This window comes from Hylobates moloch, unplaced genomic scaffold (assembly GCF_009828535.3).
Source record: "Hylobates moloch isolate HMO894 unplaced genomic scaffold, HMol_V3 SCAFFOLD_4, whole genome shotgun sequence".
NCBI lineage: Eukaryota > Metazoa > Chordata > Mammalia > Primates > Hylobatidae > Hylobates > Hylobates moloch.
In genome coordinates, this window is record NW_026652279.1 from 53,586,044 (window position 1) to 53,601,848 (window position 15,805).

The following is a 15,805-nucleotide window of genomic DNA, read 5'->3' on the forward strand; positions in this document are numbered from 1 at the left end:
GTAAATGCTTTTATTTCTCTGGTAACTAACTCTTACCACCCCCATCAGTTTTACATCTGGAGGTGAATAGGAAATGTGGGCTAGAGAAAAAAGCTCTGCTGCTCACTGCTCAGAGGAGGCTCAAATGGCACTTCTTGCTGGGTGTAAAAGACAGTTTTGCTTGATCTTCAGTGTAGCTTTTCAACCCACTTAAGAGAGATCTTTATTTTCTTGGTTTCATTGTGGGCCTAGCAAAAAGTAGGAAGCAAGGACTTTTCAAGGTCGCTTCCAGATCTGAGTCCATACCTTCAAGGTAGATTCAATGGCAGAAATAGCCCGAGATGAATTCCTGACTGTGTGTCACTCGCCACATGACCATAGCAAGTTAATTAACTTCTATGACTCTGCTTTCTTATCTGGGAATGGGGCACAAGTAATTCTACCCAGTCTTGTTTTAAGATTATTGTAACCTAACCTGTGGACAATACCTGACATTGTGCTGGCATAGAGTATGCGCTTCATGCATTTCTTATTTTGTATGAGTTTTTACCTTTCCTAGAAACTGGAATTAGTTCTCAACATTCTTATGTGTCATAGAAGACTAGGAAAAGCCCCAGTCCCTGAATACAAATAAGTCCCTAGATTGTCATGAGTATTTTTGAGTAAGATACTTACATAGGATATAAGTTATCAAGAAGCTTGCATTTCTATGTAAATTGGGAAGCCCTGGTGATGTCATGGCTTTATTTTCATAATCTGTCACATGGATTATTATTGAAGGCCCACTAGACTAAATTTGCTGTCACACAAGATCTCCCCTACAGAAATGACTCAAGGAGATCTGATGAAAAGTAATATAATGATTTTTTTAGATATTGAGAGTTGTCATTCTATAAATAGGTAGGTTATAGTTCCTTCCATCAATACTAGTAGCAGATATTTATTATATAACTCAATATATCAAATGGGTACCAGACTATATACATTTTTTCAGTCTTCTGTAACTTTGTTTTTTTTTTAAACCCACCCATCTCTCAAACCTTCATCACCACTTGTGACTTACCCCTGGCAATGTTAGTGCTTTGAATATATGTCTGATTCATCTTCACCCAGGCCATCTCAGTAGTCATTAAGACCCGTGGATGCTGCCTTTGAAACATCTCCCATATCCATCCCTTCACCTGTCTTGCAAGGCCATGTTCTTTTCATCGCCTGTCTGGATTATATAACAGTAATGCTCTAAATAGTCTTTGGTCTTCCTCTTTCAATCCCACCCCCAACATTTGTCACGATATTTTTCACCCTGCTTCTCTGTCTGACTTACTGAAACATGGCTATTACAGGTCATTCTGAATTCAATAACATTTGATGGCTTTCATTGCCTACAGGTCCGTTTATATAGAGTATAGAGCAATAAAATTTTGATCTGGCTTTCGAGGCCCTTAGCAATTTGACTGTTGTCTACACAGCTAACCTCATTTTCTTCTATAAACCCTTTATTCCAGTTAAATGGGTGCCCTCATAGGCTTTCAAACACCTTGTGAGCATATCTGCTCACATCCAATGCTTCTCTTTCCTATTGTCTCTTTTCTAAAATACCTTCCCACTGTCTCTCTACCTGACTCAAATGTTCAAGGTTCAGCTCAAATTCTATCTCTTCTATCTCCTAAGTGACACTTCCCTTATCACCTTGCCCCATTTCGTCCCACAGCCAAACCAAAAATCTACAAAAACCCATAAATCTTTATAAAACACAACTAGCATGTTTTATTCGTGAGGATTATTGTTTTAGTCACTATTCCTGGACTGTAACAGTATGTGGAACATAGTGGGCACTAAATAAATAGTTGTTGGATAAATATTAATAAATACAGTAATTGTACCTTGCCTATAACTTCTTGGCTTCTTTTCTGGCTGGAGGACAAAATTCATATTCCTTACCTTAGATTTTAAGTTCTTTCACAATGTACTTAACTCTTTTTTCCTCCCCAGTATTCACCTTTTTAAGCCCCTAGACTCTTCTCATTTTGATCTTCACAAGTTATATTCATTCCTATTTCAGTTTTTTGGCTTATGCCGTTTTCCTCACTGTAAACACTTGGCTTGTCTCTTTTCTGCCTGTCTATATCCCATACATTCTTGTTAGGCTAAACTTAAAACTCATTATTGCATTAAAACATACTTGTCTTTCTCATTCAGATTCCTACAGCATACCACCTGTACCAGCTAGTTTTTGGAAGTTAATCAAATTTTATTTTTACCTGCTTATTGAAAAAACTTTATTCTTTTTAAAGTAAAATATGTTCCTTGGGTTTTTTTTAAAAATGAACAAAAGAGTATAAAGAAAAATGTGAAAAGTTTCCCAAATCTCAGCATTCAGATAGAAACATTGTACCCCTTTATTCATAATTAGCCCAAAGTTATGTAAGATGAGAACATTTGGAAGTGGTGTCTGAATGAAGGGTATATGGAAATTTTTTGTGTGATATTGATGCAATTTTTTATAAGCCTGAAAATATACACAGAAATTAACAAAGTAGTATAGAATCTATAAAATAATACAAATATGTGGTCATGTTAGTATATGAAGCAATGCAAATCAGTGAGGAAAACTGAACTATTCGATTAAATGGTGAAGAGATAATAGGCTAATCCATTTGTAGAAAAGGCTGGATTCCTCCCTCGTACATTACACCCAAACTAACTCCACACAGATCACAATAACAAGTAATAAGGCACAAAAATAAAATAAAAACATGAGGCCGAGTGCAATGACTCACGCCTCTAGTCCCAGCACTTTGAGGGCCATGGTAGGTGGATCACTTGAGGCCAGAATTTCAAGACTAGCTTGGCCAACATGGTGAAACCCCATCTCTACTAAAAATACAAAAATCAGCCAGGCACGGTGGTGCATGCCTGTAGTCCTAGCTACTTGGGAGGTTGAGGCAGGAGAATCGCTTAAACCCTGGAGGCAGAGGCTGCAGTGAGCCAAGATCATGCCACTGCACTCCAACCTGGGTGACAGAGCGAGACCGTGTCTCAAAACCAAAACAAAACACACACGCACACACCAAACATGAGGAGTGACAAGTGTTATACTCATAGTTTGAAGTAAGCATAATTAAGCATGACAAGAAAATCAAAAACATAAAATACAAATCTGAATGCATAAAAATGAAAACTTTATATTAAGAGAAAGCAGAGTAGGGAACACCATTAAGTTAAAATACAAGTGATGAACTGGAGAAAAATAATTATAGCCTATGTGCAAAGGGTTGATAGACATGTGGTAAGGTGTTTTAGAGCTTGTGCTCTAGAGTAACACTGCCTGACCTACCAATCACCGGATGTGACATTGAAAAAGTCACCTAACTATTCTGTGCCTCAGTTTCCTCACTTTGAAAGATGGTGATAAGACTCCCTGTTTCATGGTGTTATTATTGGACATTTAACCCATATGTAAAAGCATCCAGTACCATGTTTGGCATGTAATAGTAATGATAATAACTGCTAAAATATACCAGGGGTTAATATGTATTATACACTGTGCAAGCCTTTTAAATACATTGTCTCATTTAACGCTCACAGCAACCCTTCCAATGAGGAAGGTGCTGTTATTCTCATTTTACAGATGGGTACTCTGAGATTTAGAGAGGTTACGTAACTTGACCAACAGCTAGTAAGTCATGGAGGTGGGATTTGAGCAAAGATGTGATTCCAGACCCATCCTCTTAACATTTACACCATGCTGTTGTGACTCAAGACAACTTAGTTCCCTTTTCCTTGAATCTTGGGAGTATTTAATCTTGAGAGTTAATTGGATTTTTAACACCCTCTCAGTAGGTATATGATATAAGCTCTTCAAATGAATCTGGACACTAGTATATCCATGAGGTTGCCATCTCATGTATATTTTTACAGAACATAGCCTTTCTTTGATGCTTGACCAAAGATTATTGGAACAGGATTCTGAGTAGGCTTTTAACACTATATGTTTGATTCTTCAACTGACTTCGATGGTGTGCCCCACTGTTTGAGCCCAAGGTTACTTTATGGGATAGTGTAGACTGTTATTTTCAATTCTTCCTTTGGCAGTCAGGATCAGTTCCCATCTCAACAGTTTCTCCTTTTACCTAGGACCAGTTATTACTCCCATTAACTGGCCTCAGACTCTTCCTAGTAGTCTGCAAACTCTGCAGGCGGCAATTAAATCCTTTTAGCTTTCCACACCAAGCACAGTGCCTGAATTCTTACCTTGAATGTTGTAGGAGTTTAACAAATGGCTTATTAGTTTAATTAATTATAAGTGAGACTTCTAGATAAGTTGTGTCTTATGAGCTTCTAATTGTTTCTTCTGCAGCAGTAACTGGAAAATGGAATTTCCCAAAAGCAGTGCTTTATCTTAGTTAATGTGTTAGAGAGGGACTTTGTCATGATGATATAAAATTTTGATTAAATGAAACAGCAGTTTATTTCTCTTGTACAAGTGACCCACATAAAGTACCATTTATGAAATGGAAAAACAATTGGGAAGAAAAGTTTTCTCAAAGTATTATAACCAAGGCACAGTGTAGTTTTAAAATGATTTATACTTTATATACAGGGCTTGCTCAGTTAATGTATTCAGTTATTAGGCATTAAGAAATGTTGAGTGAGGAATGAGGTTATGAAATAGATGTGCAAACATGAATGTAGAAAGAAACTGTATAGTTTGAATAAGTTAATGCTGCTCTGTGAAACCTAATGTTCTCTTTTTGCCCTTTATTCATTTAGTAACTGGGCCATTTCCCCTAGTATATTAATTATGGCCTACTAGTGAGTGAAAATTTTTGAGCTCCTACGTTAAATCATTTTAGGACATTGGGAGTGGGAGTTAGCAAATCGTTGCTTAAGAGAACCAAATAATAAGCTGGTAAGGGTAAATGCAGCTTACTAAAGGGCCCAACATAAAAACAAATAGCTTATGCAGTGGCGTATCTTAATGCAGTGTTTGATCTTTATGTACCCAGCTGCCTCAGATTCTAGGTCTAGTTCAAACGGCCACTGCAAACCCATCTGCCTTTATGAAAAATGCCCTTCCTTCAGTAAAACATTTTGAGTATGTTATTCACAACTTGAACAATCCTACATCCAGGCCTGAAGAAAGTGGGAGTATGGATGGGTGTGCCCCCTTGTCTTGTTTGGTGATTCTGAACTTCAATCTTGTAAGGAGGGAAAGAAAGAGGGGGTGGAAATGAGGGTTGGAAATGAAGGTGGAAATGAGGGTTGGAGAGCACTGGCTTTGGGATTTAATCAACAGCATCTAGCTTCAGTTCACCCAAATGGTACTCCATAAATCAAACTTATTTTTTTTTTTATCTTTAGTTATCATGAACATGTGCATATTTATGGGGTGTATGTGATATTTTGATACAAGGCATACAATGCGTAATGATCAGATCAGGGTAGTTGGGCTGTCAATCACCTCAAGCATTTATCATTTCTTTATGTTAAGAGCATTCCCATTCCACATTTTTAGGTATTTTGAAATATATAATACATTATTGTTAATTGTAGTTGCCCTCTTGTGCTACCGAACACTAGGTCTTATTTTTTCTATATAACTAATATAGTTTTAAATAACTATATTTTCATACCCACTAACCATTCATTTTTTATCCCTCCTTCCCCCTACCATTCTCAATCTCTGGTAACCATCATTCTACTCTCTACCTCCATGAAATCTACTTATTTTTACCTCCCACATATGAGTAAGAACAGGTGATATTTGTCTTACTGTTCCTGGCATATTTCATTTAACATAATGACCTTCAATTCCATCCATGTTGCTACAAATGACAAGATTTCATTCTTTTTATGGCTAAATAATATCCCATTGTGTATATATACCGTGTTTTCTTTATCCATTCATCCCTTGATCAACACTTAGGTTGATTCCCTCTCTCGGCTATTGTGAATAGTGCTGCAGTAAACATGGGAATGCAGATTTCTCTTTAATGTACTGATTTCCTTCCTTTTGGGTATATGCTCCACAGCAGCATTGCTAGATTATATGATAGATTTTTAACTTTTTGAGGAACCTCCAAACTGTTCTCCATAGTGGCTGTATTAAGTTACTTTCCCACCAACAGTATACAAGCGTTCCCCTTTCTCCATATCCTTGCCAGCATTTGTTATTGCCTTTTTGATAAAACCATTTTAACTTAGGTAAAATGGTATCTTGTGGTTTTGGTTCACATTTCTCTGGTGATTAGTAATGATTAGTGATCATTTGTTCATATAATTGCTGGCCATTGTATGACTTGTTTTGAGAAATGTATCTTTTGATCTTTTGCCTATTTTTTAATTAGATCATTTGGGTGTTTTTCCTACTGAGTTGTTTGAACTCCTTATATATTCTGATTGTTAATCCCCTTTCAGATGGGTAGTTTGCAAATATTTTCTCCCATTCTGTGGGTTGTCTCTTCGTTTTGTTGATTGCTTCCTTTTCTGTGCAGAAGCTTTTTAGCTTGACATGATCCCATTTGTCCATTTTTGCTTTGTTTATCTGTGCTTTTGAGGTCTTACTTAAGAAATCTTTGCCCAGACCAATGTTATGGAGTGTTTCCCCAATGTTTTCTTTTAGTAGTTTTATAGTTTCATGTCATAGATTTAAGTGTTTAATCCATATTGATTTGATTTTTGTGTATGGTAAGAGATAGGCATCTAGTTTCATTCTTCTATGTATGAATATCCAGTTTTTCCAGCACCACGTATTGAAGAGACTGTCCTTTACACAATGTATGTTCTTGGTGTTTTTATCAGAAATGAGTTGGCTGTAAATGCATGGATTTAAATCTGGATTCTCTATTCTTTTCCATTGGTCTTTGCATCTGTTTTTATGCCAGAACCATGCTGTCTTAGTTATGGTAGCTTTGTAGTATAATTTAAAGTCAGGTAATGCAATGGTTCCAGCTTTGTTCTTTTTGCTCAGGATTGCTTTGACTATTCTGGGTCTTTTGTAGTTCCTTATAAATTTTAGATTTTTTTTAAATTTCTGTGAAGAATGTCATTAGTATTTTTATAGAGATTGCATCTGTAGATTGCTTTGGGTAATTTGGGCAGTTTAATAATATTTATTTTTGCAGTCCATGAACTTGGAATATCTTTCCCTTTTCTGTGTCCTCTTCAGTTCTTTCACGAGTGTTTTTGTAGTTTCATTCTAAAGATTTTTTCACTCCTTTGATTAAGTTTATACCTAGGTATTTTATTTTAGCTGTCATGAATGGGATTACTTTCTTGGTTTCTACTTCAAATTGTTCACTGTTGGCATATAGAAATGATACTGATTTTTATATATTGATTTTGTTCCCTATAATGTTACTGAATTTATCATTTGATGCAATACCTACATTCTATTAAGAATCACTCAAAACTGCTGCTGAGAGGGCATGCTGTCTTGTTTCAGCCTGGTTTTGCAGGGTTGGGATGTGGGGGCCCATAACCCTGTCAGGAGTAACCCTGCGTGTATACCCACACACATGCCCTGAGGTCAGGGCTCACAGACCACTAGCAAGGCATATGTCCTCCCTACCCCAGCCCCCATTAGTCTATCCTGTGTGGTATAGAAAATGAGAAATTGAGTCTCATAGAGTCTAAGACAGGTACTCAGATGTGCCGGTGAATGTGCATATGCCTAGTCCTTCCAAACATATGCATCTTACTGATGCCAGTGTGGATTTACATGGCAGAGAACCTTCCCTATTGCTTTAGGTTTTGACACAGAGACCCATTACCTCTTTTCCTGCCATCGTACACATTCTCACGTAACTTCACACGTATCTATTTTGTGAATGCAGCACCTCCTTTCCCAGCTATGATACTCTTATGCTACCCTAGATCCAATTTATATAGAAGTATACAGCATTAAGTACTCAAAATAATACAGTGTTTCCATATTTAAATGTTTAAAGTAGAATCTTGAGCTTTTTTTTCACATTTTACTTAATTTTTTTTTATACTTCTGGTTTTCTAAATGGAATGTAACAGTACATTCAGACCACATATTATACAGCGTAAAAACATGTATTAGTTATCCATTCTCAAATGGTGAAGTTAGAAATATATAGTCCCTTGAATCTGAACAAAAAGCAGTATAGGCTTTAAGGCTCTGAGTCTAAACAGGACTTGCTGTTATGAGCTAGGAGGTAGGAGAGGCTTTCTTATGTTAGCACTGTTCCAGAGTCTTAGTTGGGAGTGAGTTCAAAGCCTCTAATGACCTCAGTCTCCCACAAAAATACAAACCCTAATGTAAGATTAATCTTCTGATTAGTGTTACATCTGATTGGAAAGACTAATCCAATGAGCTTTCATTTAAGAAATGTGATTTTAGTGACATAAATATATATTGGGGATGTAATTTCATCATGAGGTTGTTCACCTAGTTTTTGTTTTTAAATTTTGCATTATGGAATGTTTCGAACATATACAAAATTAGAATAAGATAATGAACATGCCACGTTATCCAGTTTCAACAGTTGTTAACATTTTATCAATTGTGTTTTATTTAAAGCTGCCTCCCTTTTTTTCTTTGCCTCATAGTATTTTAAAGTAAAATTCAGACATCTTGTCAATTCATGTGTAAATATTTTAGCATTTATTTCTAACTTGTAACGCCCTTTTAAACAAAACCATGCCATGTCGTACCTATAAAATTAGTAATTTCTTAATATCCAGTATTCTCCCATATTAAAATTTCACTGATTGTCCCAAAAATGTCTTTTTGTAGATTATTCAAATTAGAATTCATATAAGGTTCATACATTTTATGTCTTGTTTATATCTCTTTGGTCTCTTTTTCTCTATATAAATATTGATATTTTAATTTTTCTTTAGATTTACTTATAATTTATTAAGGGAGTTAAAGGGAAGAATTGGTACAAAAATTACTGCCTTAGATTTTATCTTTAAATCATTAATCTACATTATTTATATTTTCAGATCCATACATACTTAACGCTGAAATGTTAAGGGCTGGGAAAAAAGAAAAGATTGGGCCTTTTTTGTTGTAATTCAAAAAGAATCATGATTGATTTTTATTATTCCAATGCAGAAACCAAATGCAGAAATTTGGCCCCCTCCCTATTTGAGTTCAAGTATGTCTATATTAAATTACACTTTAAGCTATATTATAATTTGACCTAATTATCACTTCAATTATGATTACAAATTTTGTAAATAGTGATTCTTCACTTCTTCTGGAATTTTTTTATATTTTGCCTTTCAGATTTGGGGTTTGTATTTCAGTGTAGTAAATTTAAGTGTTTTCTTTTCTTTCTTTTTTTTTTTTTTTTTTTTTGAGACAGAGTCTCGCTCTGTCACCCAGGCTAGAGTAGTGCAGTAGCGTGGTCTTGTCTCACTGCAAGCTCCGCCTCCCAGGTTTACACCATTCTCCTGCCTCAGCCTTCCGAGTAGCTGGGACTACAGGCGCCCACCACTATGCCCGATTTAATTGTTTTCTTACCAAACATGAGTGAGTTTTCTTACCAAACATCTTCTCTACTGTTACCAATTAACATACCTAAATGGCTTGTTGGTCCATTTGATGGTATTCCTATTGAGTTCAATCTGATGTGTCAGAAACATTTTTCCTTGTAAAAATAGTTGAATCATATATTTGCTTCTTTTTTAATACGTATTTTGCTATTCCACCAGGTTGGTGCATTATTTTCTTTCAACATTGCAGGAAGACAGAAAAGAATTTCTTCTTCCACTATAATTTTAACAATACCAATTCTTGATTTAAATTGTGCAGTACTGCTAAAATGCCTCAAATTTTTACCATTTCTTTTTATAAACTCTCAATCTTGTGATATCTTTCCTTTCTTAGGATATGAACGAGACTGCCAAACAAGAAGATATTTTGGAATCCACAACAGATGCTGCAGAATGGAGCCTAGAAGTGGAACGTGTACTACCGCAACTGAAAGTCACGATTAGGACTGACAATAAGGTATCAAAGAAGGAACACATTTTCTTAAAAAAAAAAATATTATAAGGAAACTTCAGGGTTGGGGTACTCCCAATTATAAAAATTATTAAAGAAGGGCAGTAGGATTCAGTTTTCAGCATTTTGTCTTAATAAGGATTTAACAAATTGTTGTTAAATAACTAAATAATGTAATGTGGTCCAAAAAGCAAAGCAAAGATCTTTAAAACAGTGATTTGGAAGACATCATATTTGCCTAGTGTTGAGGGGTATTTTCTCAGAAGATTTTCTGGGAAATCATATTATGTTTAAATGACTAGGAATTCCATGACCATACCAACTGATTAGAGTTATAAGATGGTTTAGAGCTCTGCTGCATGGCAAAACAGAAAGCAGCCTGGAAGTGGTCTTAGATAATCTATTCAATACATGTGATTAAAAATAAAATGCTGGCCACGTGCCATGGCTCACGTTTGTAATCCCAACGCTTTGGGAGGCCGAGGTGGGCAAATCATTAGGTCAGGAATTCGAGACCAGCCTGGCCAACGCAGTGAAACCCTGTCTCTACTAAAAATACAAAAATTAGCTGGGCATGGTGGCACGTGCCTGTAATCCCAGCTACTCAGGAGGCTGAGGCAGGAGAATCGCTTGAACCCGGGAGGCAGAGGTTGCAGTGAGCCAAGATTGCACCACTGCACTCCAGCCTGGATGACGGAGCGAGACTCCATCTCTAAATAAATAAATAAAATGTTAAGAAAATAATCAAGAAGTCATATTTAATAAGATTTAGGGATCAGACCAGATTAACTCACCCATTGTATCAAGTTTCTACTTCCTTTCTAGTTACAATTTGATAAATACTGTTGTATTAGTTCATTTTCGTACTGCTATAAAGAACTGCCCAAGACTGGGTAATTTTTAAAGGAGAGGTATAATTGACTCATAGTTCAGCATGGTTGGGGAGAGAGTCCTTAGGAAACTTACAATCATGGCAGAAGGCCAAGGGGAAGCAAGGCATCTTCTTTACAAGGCCGCAGGAAGGAGAAGAAGTGAGTAGGGGAAATGCCAGACAATTATAAAACCATCAGATCTCGTGAGAACTCACTCACTTTCACAAGAACCCAATGGGGAAACCATACCCATAATCCAATCACTTCCCACCAGGTTCCTCCCTTAACACTTGGGGATTACAATTCAAGATGAGATTTGGGTGGGGACACAAAGCTAAACCATATAATTCTGCCCCGACCTCTCCCAAATTTCATGTCCTTACATTTCAAAACACAATCATGCCTTCCCGACAGTCCCCCAAAGTCTTAACTCATTCCAGCATTAACCCCAAAAGTCCAAGTCCAAAGACAAGGTTAATCTGAGACAAGGCAAGTCCCTTCCGCCTAGTAGCCTGTAAAATCAGGCTTTGAACTGCACAGGTCCACTTACAGGCAGACTTCCCAATGAACGTTACAACCAGTATGCCTGCTGTTCTTCGTCCTCTTCCACCTCCTCTTCCTCTTCTGCCTGCCTCTGCCACCTCTGAGACAGCAAGACCAATCACTCCTCTTACTCCACATGAAGAGAATGAGGATAAAGATCTTTTTAGTGATCCACTTCCACTTAATGAATAGTAAATATATATTTTCTTTCTTATGGTTTTCCTAATAACATTTTCTTTAGTTTACTTTGTTGTAAGAATGCAGTATATAATACATATAAGATAAGGAATACGTGTTATTTATATTATCGGTATCATTTCTAGTCAAAAGTAAGCTGTTAGTAGTTAAATTTTTGAGGAGTCAAAACTTATACATGGATTTTCTACTGCACAAAGTGATCGGTGCCACTAACGGCCAACCTCTGCGTTGTTCAAGGGTCAACTGTAATGACTTCAGAATAAGTTAATAGGTAACTAGGCAATACTATTCTAGTAGTAGTGTAAATATCTCTACAAAACTGGCTAAAGAGACATCTAGATAAAAAACTGAAGGAGGATTTTCATCCTTGGAGGAGGTTGGACATAAGCCCCCAGCATTATGGAACGAGGTTCTAGATAAGCTTATCACTCTGAAAATGTGATCCTGTGTCTGCTTCCCCCCCCAAAAAAAAAAAAAAAATCTTAGAAACATTGTTTTCAGAATGCCTTAGAAGCTAATTTATTCTTAGAATGTCTGAATTTGAGCTTGTACAACTGTGTCTCAGAGCAGGTAGGAAGTAAGCTAGACTCCTAGAGCAGTCCCAGTATAGGGCGAGAGCAACAGAGGTCTTACTACACTGTGAACAGCTGTAGAACAAACTCTATTCAAGGTAAGTGGACAAATCCTGTAGTCCATTTACCTACTTGTTATAGAGGACAACTATTAATTGATTGCATTGCAGGTGAATTCTTTGTATAGCTCTCATATCTAAAAATATATTAATAAGAATTTCTTCTTCACTGATTAAGCGAAATCTTCTGGAAGTCTTCATTTGCAAAAATGTGATTTCTGATTTTTTGGTTTTGTCAGAACAAATTCTTTTCATAAAATTAAAAGTCACTATTATTGTGATTCTGGTTAGAATGATGTGTTAAAATAATTTTATAGTTGGAAACTCTGAAGTACAGCTTAATCCCACAAGGAAGCAGGTTTAATTTGTTTACTTTCAAGCTAAGTAAACTCTGGAAGTCAGACATCCCATTTAAAGTCTAATAGGGATTTTTTAGATTGCGGTTATTGATTTTTGCATTAATAGTAGTAACTTAAGAATATAAATGTAACTGCTAACACACACTGTTCTACAAAACTATGTGCAGGTCAAATTCTATAACAGACCAGTATTGCCATCATCAAAATCCTGAGTTTTTAAATAATCAGTGTCCTCCTGATTTGGGGAAGAATTAACGAGTTGAAAGTTGGACCCTTATTCTCATGCCATTCTGTAGGCCTTAATCTTATGAGGATATACTCTGTCAAATTAATTATAAAATTAAGTTTTATGGCCAGCATTCCAAAATATCAGATAAAGGTTTTTTTCATTATTTTTTAGAATATGTAGATATCATTTTGAATTGAGATTTTTGTGGTAAAAACTACTGACCAAAGTCATATTTGATTGCTTTTTTAGAATTCTTCTTTAGATGGTTTGATCTTTGTGTCTAGTATTTTACAAACTTTTCTTTCTTTTAAGTCTTTCAGATATGGCAATTGGGAAATACACCTGTAGGGTCAGGTGAATTCCTTATTTAGTTTATTTCAAAATAAATGTATATACTGGCTTGAGAAAATAAGGAGCTAATGCAAAGTTTCTTATGTCTCAGAAATAAAAATAAACCATCTGGTTACATATGAATTCTCTTCTCACAGACTCATTCTCCTCCAGAAGAGGTGGACTCCAGCTCCTTCTCCACTCCTCACTCTGTCAAAATCAAATAGAACACTTAGACACAGGAAGGGGAATATCACACACTGGGGCCTGTTGTGGGGTCGGAGGAGTGGGGAGGGACAGCATTAGGAGATATACCTAATGTAAACGATGAGTTAATGGGTGCAGCAAACCAACATGGCACATGTATACATAGTAACAAACCTGCACGTTGTGCACATGTACCCTGAAACTTAAAGTATAAAAAAAAAAAACAAAAAAAAAACTTTCTTTTCCCTTTGGCCAAAATAATAACCTTTCACTCAACATAGGCTATCTAGGACATCTAGAGATTTCACCTGTGTGTTTTAAAGAAAAGAAATGTATTATTTTGGGGTCAGTGTGTTTTACTCGTCAGTGTTGGATTAATTTTGAAGTGGTTTAGAGATGAGAGAGACAAGTAGTAAAGGACCTCTGTTATTTAAATTTGGTAGTAAATAAGTCCCATATTTATTTGGCTCTGGATCAAATATGTGTTTTGCTTTTTTCTCTCACACTTTTTTTTTTTTAATCAGGCAGCTTTCTGAGCCATGGTAGGCTCAGACACTCCCTTTTTTTTTTTTTTTTTAACTTACATGAAAACAAGTTTAATTAATTAGAGAAGTAAAGAAACAAAATCATGGCTACCCCTTAGGCAGAGCAGTCTTCTCTCACACATTTATTCTTTTTATGCGTCCTAGCAGGAAATTACAGGAAAGTAAATCTCCTTCTCTATTCTTTTTATGTATTTCAATGTATGTGCTTTGATGAGCTCTTATCATATACCAATATTTTATTTTGTATATTCGCCATAATATTGCAACAAGGTTTTTATTGCTAAACTAGCTTATCCCTATTGTCTGGCACCACTTGCTACTATTGCCAGTTCTCAAAGAATGCAAACTAATTTTAATATTAGCTTAAACAGAATACAATTAGGAAAGTAAATTTTGCCAAGAATACAAATAATATGCTTCACAGCTGAAGATAAAGAATTTTTGTTATATGCTGATTTGAATGGACCATATTAGTAGTTCATTTTTTTTGGCATTGATTATAATGTTCCTGGTAATTACAGTTGACCCTTGAACAACATGAAGGTTAGGGATGCCAACCCCTGTGCATTTTAACTTTTGACTCTTCAGAACTTACCTACTAAAAGCTTACTGTTGGCTGGACACCTTATTAATAACATACACAATTAACAGATATTTTGTATGTTATATGTATTATATTCTGTATTCTTACAATAAAATAAGCTAGAGAAAAGAAAATGTTAAAAAAACATAAGGAGGAGAAAATATATTTACTATTCATTAAGTGGAAGTGGATCGTCATAAAGGTCTTCATCTCCATTGTCTTCGCATTGAGAAGGCTGAGGAAAGAGGAGGGACTAGAGGAGGAGTTGGTCTTGCTGTCTCAGGGGTGGCAGAGGCAGAAGAAGTGGAGGAAGAGGAAGGGGAGGCAGGAGAGGCAAGCACACTGATATAACTTTATGGAAATGCATTCTAATTTCTGGCTTTTTTTGCTTTTTCATTTCTTTAAAAACGTTTCTGTATGTTACCAATTCTTCCACAATTTGGTTTAATTTTTCATTGAAGGGTCCACGTTACAAAATAAGTCCAAAGTAGTCTTGAATAATCAGAGCCCTTCTGCCAGATTGTCCAGTATCAAATTTGTTTTCTGGTACTACTTCTTCTTCGTCTTCCTCCTCATTGTTTGGCATGGTTTGGAAGCACTTATCTCCATCAAGTCATCTCCTATTAATTCCTCTGGTATGTTTATTAACTCTTGAATTTCTCCAAAATCCATCTGAAACCCGTTATCCCCACCAACATTTTTTTTTTTTTTTTGGCATAGCCACAGTCTCTTTCATGATTTCCTTGATTGTCTCTGTCATAAATCCCATGAAGTCCTGCACAACATCTGGCACAGTTTTCTTCAGCAGGAATTTGTTTTAGACTTGATGGCTTTTACAGCTTTTTCTATATCTTCATTGATACAATCCTTCCAGACTTTTATGATGTTCTCTCTTTTGGGGATCCACAGTGTTGACAATTCTTTCCATAGAGTACTATGTTGTAATAAGACTTAAAGGTCCTTATGACCCCCGATCTACTAGCTGAATTGGAGATGTTGTGTTTGGGGGCAACTAGACCACTTCAGTGCCTTCGATGTTGAACTCATGGGGTTCTGGGTAACCAGGGGCATGGTCCAATATCAAAAAACTTTAAAGGGCAGTCCCTTACTAACAAGGTACTTCCAGACTTCAGGGATAAATCATCGATGGAACCAGTCCAGAAAAGGGGTTCTCAATGTCTAGGCCCTTTTCTTGCACAACTAAAAGACTGGCAGCTGGTGATTATCTCTTCCTGTCAAGGCTCAGGGGTTAGCAGTTTATAAATAAGGGCAGTCCTAATGATAAACCCAACTATATTTGCATAAAATAGTAGAATTAGCTTATCCCTTCCTGCTTTAAATCCT

The 15,805-nt window shown here is 36.1% G+C and overlaps 1 protein-coding gene across 1 annotated transcript in view; it reads left to right on the top strand.

Annotated features, from left to right (window-relative positions):
* The window catches only part of IFT57 (intraflagellar transport 57), a 60,766-nt gene that overhangs the window by 20,967 nt on the left and 23,994 nt on the right, over positions 1-15,805 (top strand). The window contains exon 6 of the mRNA XM_032150236.2: positions 9,848-9,970. Within this exon, the coding sequence (XP_032006127.1) occupies positions 9,848-9,970 (123 nt within the window). The remainder of the gene's footprint in view (positions 1-9,847; positions 9,971-15,805) is intronic.